This window comes from Labrus bergylta, chromosome 3, assembly GCF_963930695.1.
Source record: "Labrus bergylta chromosome 3, fLabBer1.1, whole genome shotgun sequence".
Taxonomy (NCBI): domain Eukaryota; kingdom Metazoa; phylum Chordata; class Actinopteri; order Labriformes; family Labridae; genus Labrus; species Labrus bergylta.
In genome coordinates this window covers 20,475,265-20,486,805 of record NC_089197.1, presented here as the reverse complement: position 1 = coordinate 20,486,805, position 11,541 = coordinate 20,475,265, and the positions used below count along the sequence as shown (strand labels likewise).

Sequence of the window (11,541 nt, the reverse complement as noted above, 5' to 3'; positions counted from 1 at the left end):
ATCATACCGTACACTCAAACAAATCATGAAGCTTGCCTACAATTTGTACATTATTAGGAGGCGTCATGATGTCACTGTCAATTTGGTGGTTGTGACAAAACAAATTCCAGTCAGTTTCACACTGTGCAACATATCACACGAGGCATCTGAGGAATTCTAATTAAAGCCTGGAGCAATGAAGCTGCACCCAGCAGGAGCTCCAGACAGCAGTTGCCTCACTTTGGGACACAAACACCTTTGGGTAACAGTGGTAATTCTCTCTGAAATGTCTTACTGAAACATCTGCTTAAACTTCTCATGTGAAACAATCACACACTGCTCAAGTTTCTATTCCAACTTTTGCCATTTAGATATTGAACTTTAAATAAATGACTGTTCTATATAAATATAAACCATTAAACTCATGAAGTAAAATCCTTAACTTCATCTCCCTCTTTCTTAAACTGCAAAATTGGCGTTTTCTTACATCTGTGCTACCAATTGACAGTTTAATATTCAAGCCAAAGTCTTTCATTTCAGCTAAATTCTATCCCACGCTTTTAATTTATCAATCAAACATTTTAAAGGAACTTGGGAGTTTTCAAAATATATCAAATACCGTATAACCAAGGCTCTTTGCATTTAAAATTCATTAACTTAAATAAAAAAAATCAGTAAATCTGACAAAATGACAAGTCTACAACATTTTTATTTCATTATCAAATACTGATGTATAATGAATATAATATAATAATTATACAGAGGAATGTTCAAAATGAAATCAAAAGATTTGAATGATTAAAAGAATAAAGCATGTAGCAAAGTTTTTCTTATTCTTTTAATACATGTTTATTGAAAATTAAACGGGACAGGGAAAACATTACTGAGATGTCGTTTTTTACACAGATGTGATGTAAAAAAAATAAAATAAAAGAGCACAGAAGCAACAGACCCTATAGAGTTCTTAATTATTGGTGATGAAGAGGCCGTAAGATGATGAGCGGTAGAGGAGAAACAGCAGGTGACTTCACAAAGTCGGAGGGATCAGCTGGATCAGATATTTGTCTTCTTTTGCGACAGGTTGATCTTGTCACCGAGGCTCAGGGCCATCCCCTGTGAAACAAAAGAGAGAGGATTTATCATAACAGACTTTTAACATTTACTCATAAGAGCATGAACATTTGATGTAATGAGTTCTTCCATATAGTCACGTGTTGCCAATTCAGTCCGATTCTTTCAACAAGCTATTTCATTAAATATTATCTGTGCAAAACTTGACTGTGTGGCTTCAGAAAATAAATTCCACCAAGCTTTTACTCCTCGGATGCTTTAGGCTTCATTAGGCAGCAGCTGTGACCCACCTGACTTTTGGCTCTGATGCGTATGTGTCCGTTGACAGGTGCATCCGGCCCCAGGTGGATGGGCTTCTCGATGCTGACATTAGCCAGAGCGTCTTCTCCAAAGATAGAACGAGCATAAAGGTTGGCAGCCATGAAGCCGCAGAAGCCAGACAGTGCCTGGTTTGAGACACAAAAAGAAACAAGTTGAGATTATTCCATAAAACAAAGTATTGTGCAGGTGAAGACTAAAGACTTGAGTTTATTTTATGTGTTAAAACCTCTAACTTTTTGTGATTAAGCTGCATGAAATGTCAAAAAAAAACAACCTTCTCAGGAGTCAGACACTTCATGTTGGTGGACCTGAGGATATGCTGCAGGTAATCGTTCAGATCAGTGATGTTGGTGTTCACTGTCACCTAAAAGAAAGATTGATCGCACATGTCAAACCCAAGGAAGTTGAGAAAACTAGAAAATAAAAAAACCTTACAATTGTCAGACTCATGATGCCAACCACAATGATTTTGGGAAAGCCAGTCAGTGTCCAAGTAGACATGTAAAGTTTACCTTGTTTTCCCACTCAAACTCTGCCCACATCTGCCTGAATTCTGCATCTGTGCAGGATGCTGGCTGGATGTAGTCCATAATGTCGATGTGGATGTCACTTAGGACAACGCAGTTTCTGTCACTAGCAGCCCCCGACACATCGTAGACTGAAAGAAAGAATCAAATATCCAAACAAATTAAAAACATTGCCTTTTTACAGATAGTAAAACAAACATATTTAATTATTGTGTTTAACTGTCACAAAATGATTCTCTTACCAATATTGCCAAATATAATGCCATTCTCAGTTGACGCCACCTTTACATTGGCTTTAATGTTTGCAAAATCATGAGGAGCCAGAGTGAGAGGCGAAGGCTTCTCAACCAATTTCAGATCACCTGTAGGAGGGATACGTTCAGGGAATTTGACAGTTCAATGTTAAAACAAAATGTGACTGGCTTGATGCAGCTATACAAAACAAATTCAATAGTGCATTTGTCCAGTGAGGTGTTAAACCAATGAGACTCACCTAAAGTAGCCAGCTCAAGGGTGCAGTTCTGGAGAGTGTCATTTGTTTGGTTGACCACCAGAACATCCAGTACAATGTCATACTGGTTGACATGAACATAGGCTTCAGCGTACACTGGGTCTGAGAAACCTGTCAGCTGGGTCACCTAGAATGGAACAACGTTTCAATTATTTTTACTATTATGAAAGGATTTCAAGTTCTTTATGCCAGTCACTTTCAAAGAACCCTGGCTTTCACATCAGTTCATGTGCATGACAGTGACAGTTCATCATAACGATAATCAAGGAATAAAGGACTCCATGTACCCTAATGATAAACCTTTTTTTAAATTTTTACATAAAGTCAAATAAAAAGCAATAGGAAAAACAGCATCCTTCTCTTAGGTATATACTACTCGAATGCCTCCAATTAATACAATCTAAAATAATAATAAAAAAGAATGGGCAGGTTTTAAAATAAATGACAATAATAATCTCCAAGCAGAGGCATTATTTACAGCCCCAATTAGCCCCTCCCACACATGTGCTTTTCTCTCTCTCTCTTTTTTTTTTATTTCCATGTCTCCTGTCTGGTAAGATCTCTGCAGGGCTTGTTGTGTACCTTGTTGAGTTTTGAAGCCAGGGGATCAGCAGCCTCCTTCCTCTGAGTGTTGCCCATGGCAGCCAGCAGACTGAGCTGGAACTGGTCCTCCTTAGAAGACGTTTCATTTTTGGCTGTGAGCTGCATGAAGGAGATGGGGTCGTCTGCCTGCACTGTGACGTTACGTTTCTCAGACTCTTTCTGTGGTCAAGAATGAGAAACACATGATTATTGTTGGAGGGAAAATGCAGCCTTGATGTTTTAAGTTTTACAGACATGACTTGGGACTTACACTATTAACAAATAAGAGCTGGGTACGAAAAATATGCAATCAACACTACTTATTCGTGTACTGTGCTGACGTCTCAGCTGTGCCTGACTGTCAGCAGGTTAAATATTGAGTTCGTCCCTCTGGGTCATCAGTCATTACCTTCTGTGACAGCTTCTCCTCCTCCAGTCTGACGGTAAGCATATGTGACAGTGATTTGCGGCACTCCTTGTTGAAAATGTCATTCATAAGTGGTGAGCACTCTGACAGCACCTTCAGGCACAGTGAGATGCGGTCCACATCATCATCTGTAATTGGTTTCTTGGGCAGAGAAGACTTGCCCAGGTGCAGCACAGTGACCATGATCAGCATGGACTCTGCAACAAAAGACTGGGAGGGGGAACAGGACAGCAGGAATTAGAATTATTGATTTTCACAAAACTTTTCTCTTCCGGTGAAGTAAAGGAGGAAAAACTTACATTTTGTTTCTTTTTGTCTTGAACAATTGCGACATAGCGCAAAGCTACTTTGGTGAGTGTGGTGGCCAGGGAAGCTGCCACATAGAAGTCTCCATCCATCAGGAAGCCTCTGAGAGGAGGTCTGGAACAACAAAATCAGAGTTGGTGTTAAGATGACAACATTTCCTGCAATCACCACAATGTTACAGTCAGATAACCAGAGTCCAACAATGTGCCTACCTGTCCTCTTCCTTCTTGGAAGGCCTGGAGGAGCTGAGGGCACTCTGTGTCACGTATGTGCCCATCTCTGTCACCAGCTTCTGGGCTGGAGCTGCACTCACTTCGTCGTCTTGTTTCACCTCGCCTGTCTCCTTCTTAATCTCGTTTTCAACAATCGGGATCTGTCCAGGCAAGAGGCATGTGTCAGATGTTTGTGAACATTTTAATGTGTAAGTTTGCATTACACAACACTCAATGGGGGAAACATACCTCTCCCAAGGACCTGCGTATTTCTGTCATCACACTTTGAATGTCGTCCTTGGTGCTGCAGTATTCTCCCAAGATCCACAACGCTCCCCTGTAGATCCTGAAAAAGGATAATGGAGACAGAGGTAATGAGCATTCACAGTGCAACACACTCCTTCATTGATATGACTACAAATCTCAGCCATGTCGGTGAAACTAATGATGTTGACAATTGTTTCTTAAAAAAAAGATACTTGACATGACTCTCAGAAAAGGTGAGTTGTATAAAGCTGAGCATTTAACCAAAACCAGACCATCTCTAAGTGAACATGCTGCTAAATTGTATTTAACTGGATTTTTATATTTTCTATGTTCTATCATCTTGTCTCCTCATTTTTCAAATCAGTGAAGAAATATGAAACAGTTTGTAAAATTTGAACCACTGATATGTCCCTCACTGCCTCGATGTCCTCGGAACAATCTGCAAAGACAATGCGTCACTCAATGTGCTTTGAAAGACTTACTTGACAGTTTTGATGCTGTGAAAAACTTCCAGCATCTTCTCAATGACAAGGGGTCTCAAATTGTCAAATCTCTGAATTGCCTCTCGTACAAACTCCAGCACATCAGCAGCAGCTGCCTCGTTAGTGTCACTTAGGAATTCCATCAGCTGTAAATCATATCCACACATAGAAAAGTAATTAATATCATTATTCTCATTTTAAGAGTGTATTCTTTGGAAAAAAGGAAAAAACACCCGGCTAAAAAAAAAAAAAAAAACAGGAAACTCACCACAGGTATGACATTGGCCGCCATGTCAGGGAAGCGCACACTGCAAGAGTGGAGAGTGCGAACCAACAGCTGCCTGTACTTATCGGTGTCTTCATGTTCTGTTACGTTGTTTGTTTTGATCACTTCTTTCTTTAAAACAATCACCAACTGGAAGACAGAGGGGAAATAAAATGCTAATTTGTGATATCTCTTTTTTTTCCTTCTATGTCCATGCTCGCACATGAAAACAGCAACAATAACACAGATCAACTGTATGTGCCACTGACCTCTTCTACGTTGCGAGATGAAACAAGGTCCAGTGCCAGCTGTAAGGTCTTCTTCCTGACTTCTAGGTCAGGAGTGCTGAGAACACGCAGGATGTCCATCACAAGGTCCTGGATAAACAACATTCGGTGACAAACAACTCAAGTCTTAAGACAGATAATACACTGTAGGTGCAGAAAACCTGTACTGTTTCATAACACTACATGAATTGGATTGTAATATACATATTTCTGACTTTTTATGCATTTTACTTTTCAGTAAAAACAATTATAGAGGGAAATTATCTTCACAGTTTTAAGACAGTAAGTATTATTTTTCTAATTGTATTAGAAATGAACCCCAGCCTTAACACTATGTACCTGGAGTACACGCTCATGAGTGGGGTGCTCCTTCAGTTCAATGAGACGGTCCAGAACAATCAGCTTCACGTTGTTGTCACTCTCCTTGATAATCAAGTCGATGTAGCACTGGGCTGCAGCCTGGAGTGAAAAAAAGCACAGATTTGGTAAGAGACTGAATACGTCATTACAGGCACAATACCGACACAGTGTAACATATTTCATACAAAAGAACACTAACTAAACCTTGGTGATGTACCTTAATGGCGGTTGGAGCACTGGAGAGGGTTACAAGAGTACCAGCAGCCTCGTACTTAACGGCTGGACTGGAGGACTGCAGCAGGTTGTAGATGCATCGGATAAAACGGGCGCGCTCAGACGGGTTAGCATGACAGACCTAACAGACAAAGGAAAAAAAACAGCAACAGCGGAGTCATTTCAGGTGCTCTTCTTTACGTTTGATGCTATACTACAAAGCCCAAGTAAGACTGACAGGCCTTAACTCACCTTGTAAATCAGTTCCACAATGACAAGCTGGAGAATGTCGCCAAAAGTGTGAACTTGGTCAATACAGGTGCTGAGGTAATCCAGAGCTCGGTCCTGTAAAGAGATGAATGAGATTATATAAATAAGGGCATTTGAGATTTATAACTATCAGTCGAAGTGGAAAACAACAGTAGCAACAATAATAAAAATGTCAATATTCTACATACCTGATCTGCATGAATCAGCATCATGAAGGCATTTCTCTTACAGCTGGCATCTTTTTCATTGACCAGAAAGTCATGGATCAATTCTGGGGCATCTGGGATGAGATGCTCAAAGTTCCTAAAAACAGATGAATATCATGAGTTGTTTGTTGTTCACTTGTGAATGGAAAACATGTGTGTTGGTTTTCAGGTAAATGAACATGAAGTATTTAACAGTTTGTACCTGTAGATGGTGTAAATAGCCAGGACAGCATTGCGGCGAACATAACTGTGACGGTGCTCCAGGCAGGCTCGGATTGCCGGCATGAGAGGCTCGAGCAACTCAGACTCCTTCAGCTTGCACAGGAAACGAAGAGTGGAGCCACGGATGAACTCATTTGGATGCTGCAGGTCCTGAAATTCAAAGAAAGAAAGAATTCAACGATTACATTTATAGATGAATAGGTGGCATGCGCAAAAATTCAGCTAATGGAACCATTGATCAGATGTGTTCTTAAGATGTGAGAATGGCTGTTTTTATACTGAAACTGTTATTAACAAGCTTTTCCCTAATGTTACACATAATTAATTACAACAAAGATCACACTCTTGTCTACAAATATACAGACAGTTAATTTACCTTCCTGTAGGCGTCACAGACCAGGATCATCTCCTGAAGCAGCTTGCCATCTGGGGTTGTTTTGGGAACAATTTCCCAGAACACCAGCAGCAGCTTTTTGATGGTGTGGTCTTGAAGTGGCAGCACAAAGCGGATGATGGTCATCAGAAGTCCCGGCAACTTCTCCCCATTCAGAATCATGATGATGACCTTCTTTAAGGCTTCAGTCTTTGCCTTGATCTCTCCCTTTTCTGTAGAACAATGATAAGTATCTTCATTGTAATTTATATGAATATATTCAGCTTGGGCTTATCGCTAACAGATAACCCACAGACATCACTGTTAACAGTTTTATCTTGAATTACTTTCTCTGGGAGAAAAAAAAACTAGGTAAGTTTCTGACACAGTTTGGGAACCAAAGGTGTTTTGCTTTTGATTGTGAGAGTACCACAAATCAAATCACCTTCTTTTATAGTTAGTTGGAGAGACAGGCTTTAAAAATGGACATCTCCCCTTTAGTTTGAAACTGTGAGTCAGTTTGGTAGTTTGTTTGCATAGCTTGTTTGCATAGCTTTTCAGACGAACATTAGGATTACTTACCTAGATCAGTTTTCAGGCTGACTTCTGAAGGGGGTTCTGAATCAGATGTAACATTGATCAGGGTGTAACAAACGTTCTCTGCAGCTGTCATTTTTGCTGCTGTGCTTGTTCCCGCTAAGAAGAAATTCTATGAATGTTGCTCACTGGATAATAACTGTGGTGGGACACAGAAGAACAATAGAATTAGAGAATTATATTGGTTTTTTTCCACACATGAGTAACTGTAGGAAGCAACATGTGAGATAAACTGCAAAGCAACATGTCATGGTGCATAAAAAGAGAATACAGAAGAATTACAAAAAGTTATCATTATAAAAACACTGTGTACATGTAGTTATCTACAGTGATGACAAAGAACTCAGTATATAATTCATGGAATTGTTACAGAGAAAAACATAAGTAACAGGTGCTCCCACTATAACGTAGATGAACATAAGATATCTCAGGTCTTATAATAATTATACGATTTAAGTCAAGAAGAAATGATAGTCCCAGGAATCCACATCCCCAAACACTTGAAAGAAATTGTCTACGTGTAATGCAGATTAACTCGTTCTTCAAGCAAAAGTTAGAATAAATACTCGTGACTTGAACTCATAAGTGTTGTTTGTGACTCTTATTACATTAAACAGCAGCAACTGAAACTAAAAATTCTGCATAATAAAAAAATAACAATTTGATAGTAACCAACTCATAAAATAAGATTCACAGTTTTTCTTAGAACAATAGCGAGTTGGCCATGTGTACATTTCAACTGGTTGTTATTAATAATTCTTCCAGTTCATATTTGAACACCTTCTCCTTCTAAACAGGTGGAAGCCTGTTTGTAAGGTATTTAAAATCAACAGTATCTATCTATCTATCTTCTGCTCAAAAATATATCTCTAAGAGTTTAAACTTCAGTAAATATTTGGTGTCTGAATAGTTGGCTATCTTTAGATAAGTCTCTGAAGTACAGAATATTTCCCATGTAGAGACGACCTGGGGTAAAAAAATGAAGAAGAAAAAAACATGATAATAACATAAATGTGTAATTTAAAGGGGGATTGTGTACCATAAAGCCTGTAAGATTCACACTTTTTACACATCACTCAGGCTGCTGCATATTTGCAGTAAACATAACAGGGTTTAATAGATAACCTGAAGGCTCATGAACTCATCAAAGTTAGTAACAACAAGGAGAATCTAAACACTTTTTGAAGAGATATAATAAAGTATAACGATGTCTATCTGACACTGACTCCCAATGGTGCTATACACAGCAAAAACTAGTCATCGATGAACACAACAGCACATTAAACAGCTCTCATTGTGCCAGCGACAGACACGTAAGTTACTGTTTCATGTTTACTGAAGTAAGTAAAGTGAGACACGCAGCCTCCTGTGTCACTGCGGTTAGCTCGCTGATGTAGCCTCAATGTAGTTTACTGCGTTAGCACTAAGTTGTGCAAAAAAAACACTGAACAAACGCAACTATCAATTAGCTAATAAACCATTCAAGTTGTTAATGGGAAAAGAAAATACACTTAAATGTGCTAATCAGTGAACGTTAGCTGACGTCAAGGTAGCTTCTGCTCAGGCTAGCACTGAAATGGAGGACAGTAACGTAAGCTAGTTAGCTGTGATCACGGGTAAGGACAGACAACACAGCTCATATTGGTGTAAACTTATTAAGATAACATACCTATCTGCACGACTTGTATCCTCCGAAGTGGCCTTCGATATCCAATGTTGGATATTTACATCTGTAAATAGTCGCTGGAGCTCCGTCTGGTGAGCTGTCCCTGTGATTCTCCACCACTTCCCTAATGACGTGGAAGATCGCTTTCTGAGCCACATCACTGCTACCGTGCGCCGCAAGGTCCAAACGCGAGAGCAATATCCCAGAGCAAGGAACGAAACAAGCTCCTAAACAAGCCTTTCCCCCCCCAAAAAAAAGACAGATATCAGAGTTTCTATCGTTTATTGGTAATAGCTTTATTATCAGCAGTGTTTATATATTTGGTATAAATCTAATGTCGCTGCAAGGACCTCGTAGGAGGCAACCTGTTTTACATTGTTCCTTGTTCTGTTTTTGGATTTGATTTGGACCTTGAGTCCTAATTATTAAAGATTGAATTGTGCACATTGATTCCCGTTACAATCCCGGCAGGTTTGTATCGTCTCAAGATAAAGTGAAGAAACAACTTTTTTTTTTTTTTTTTTACAGCCGTGGTTCACCCTGCTGAAGAACTTGAAAAATGGATGGTTTGGTAAACCCTTCCTAAAATAGCTGAAGTGTAGTGACTGCATTAAGCGTTTTATAAGCAGTTGTGAATTCACTGGCTCTGCAAAGTAAAATAATACATTGTCATCATATACCCTGGTATACTATAGGCTACATACCATGGTATGTACTATGGTATACCATGGTATGTAGGCTACTATGGCACTATTATTATGGTACTATGTACTATGGTATGTCCTATAGTATGCCATGGTATGTACTATGGTACTGTAGTATACCATGGTTGGTACTATGGTACTGTGATACTATGGTATGTACTATAGTATACCATGGTATGTACTATGGTACTATGGTATACTATGGTATGTACTATAGTATACCATGGTATGTACTACGGTACTATGGTATACTATGGTATGTACTATAGTATACCAAGGTATGTACTATGGTACTATAGTATACTATGGTATGTAATATGGTACTATGGTATACTATGGTATGTACTATAGTATACCATGGTATGTACTATGGTATACTATGGTATGTCCTATAGTATATCATAGTATGTACTATGGTACTATGGTATACCATGGTATGTACTATGGTATACTATGGTATGTACTATAGTATATCATAGTATGTACTATGGTACTATGGTATACCATGGTGTGTACTATGGTACTATGGTATACTATGGTATGTCCTATAGTATATCATAATATGTACTATGGTACTATAGTATACCATGGTGTGTACTATGGTACTATGGTATACTATGGTATGTACTATAGTACACCATGGTATGTACTATGGTATACTATGGTATGTCCTATAGTATATCATAGTATGTACAATGGTACTATGGTATACCATGGTATGTACTATGGTATGTCCTATAGTATATCATAGTATGTACTATGGTACTATGGTATACCATGGTATGTACTACGGTACTATGTACTATGGGATACCATGGTAAACTTTCTTATGGGAACTATTCTTTTTTTGTAGTTTAAGGGTTTGATGGTTCAAAATTGTTTACTGTAACTAACATTTCAAAATGTATTTGGCTTGCCTTTGAAGTCTTCAGCAGACTTGGCTCCTGTGTCATAAAATCAAATCAAAATGTGTAGCCTACAATGAAAAACATGGCTTTACAAAAATGTATTTGCTTTATTGCTTCAACAATATAGTTCAACGGATTTGAATGGTATGCAGCACCGTCTAGTGGAAACTTTGCCTCATTGACACAGTGGCTGCAAAGGCATCTGAATGAGCTATCATGTGAATGATTTAGTGTTTCATTCAGTTCCCATTTTCCACTTTTAACCTCACAATAAATACCATTGCAACAACTCACACCTTAAGGCCAAAAGCAACAGCATGCAGCAAGTATTTATTAAAACAGTGGTCAACATATTGAAATACGTCCATCTGTTTATTTATTATTTTATTATTATTATTTAACTTGCAAGGGCTGCTAATATACAAACAACACTAATTCAAAAAGTTGATTTATTTTTGGTTTTGGAATCATCAGGAACATATAGTTATCATCATTTTCTGTCTGTACTTTCAATCAATTTGTATTATTAAATTGATTTCACTTACACAACCAGTGCCATGCAACTTGAATGGGCATTTAAATTCACTTAAATAAGGATTATTAATGGATATTCTATGTATACATTAAGTGTGAGTTTAAACTTTTCTATAAATTTTGCGTTTTTTAAACATCACACATCAGGGTCACCTCATTACACACAATTGACAAGGGTTTATAGAAAGGAGCTCATACAGATTTTACTTTTGAAAAACAGACACAAGCTAGCTTTTCATGAATGCAAGCAG

At 38.4% G+C, this 11,541-nt stretch overlaps 1 protein-coding gene across 1 annotated transcript; it reads right to left on the bottom strand.

Moving 5' to 3' along the window:
- Nucleotides 1-670: 670 nt before the first annotated feature.
- copb1 (COPI coat complex subunit beta 1) lies at nt 671-9,306 on the bottom strand. The gene is made up of 22 exons (XM_020632528.3): nt 9,148-9,306; nt 7,464-7,617; nt 6,885-7,114; nt 6,489-6,658; nt 6,269-6,383; nt 6,063-6,155; nt 5,815-5,952; nt 5,577-5,696; nt 5,220-5,327; nt 4,954-5,100; nt 4,686-4,831; nt 4,186-4,282; nt 3,937-4,097; nt 3,718-3,838; nt 3,401-3,628; nt 2,992-3,171; nt 2,392-2,536; nt 2,141-2,260; nt 1,884-2,029; nt 1,646-1,735; nt 1,341-1,496; nt 671-1,092 (listed from the first exon to the last, which is right to left on the bottom strand). The coding sequence occupies exons 2-22, from the start codon at nt 7,552-7,554 to the stop codon at nt 1,033-1,035; spliced, it is 2,862 nt and encodes a 953-aa protein (XP_020488184.1). The 5' UTR covers nt 7,555-7,617; nt 9,148-9,306; the 3' UTR covers nt 671-1,032.
- Between the last annotated feature and the right edge of the window lie 2,235 nt (nt 9,307-11,541).

Bases quoted from the DNA above. Each gene is read 5' to 3' on its own strand.
- copb1 (XM_020632528.3), bottom strand. From the start codon at position 7,554: ATGACAGCTGCAGAGAACGTTTGTTACACCCTGATCAATGTTACATCT. The intron at 6,156-6,268 runs GTATGTAGAATA...ATCTCTTTACAG, and splicing joins TGCTGATTCATGCAGATCAG to GACCGAGCTCTGGATTACCT. The intron at 3,629-3,717 runs GTAAGTTTTTCC...TCCCCCTCCCAG, and splicing joins AAGACAAAAAGAAACAAAAT to TCTTTTGTTGCAGAGTCCAT.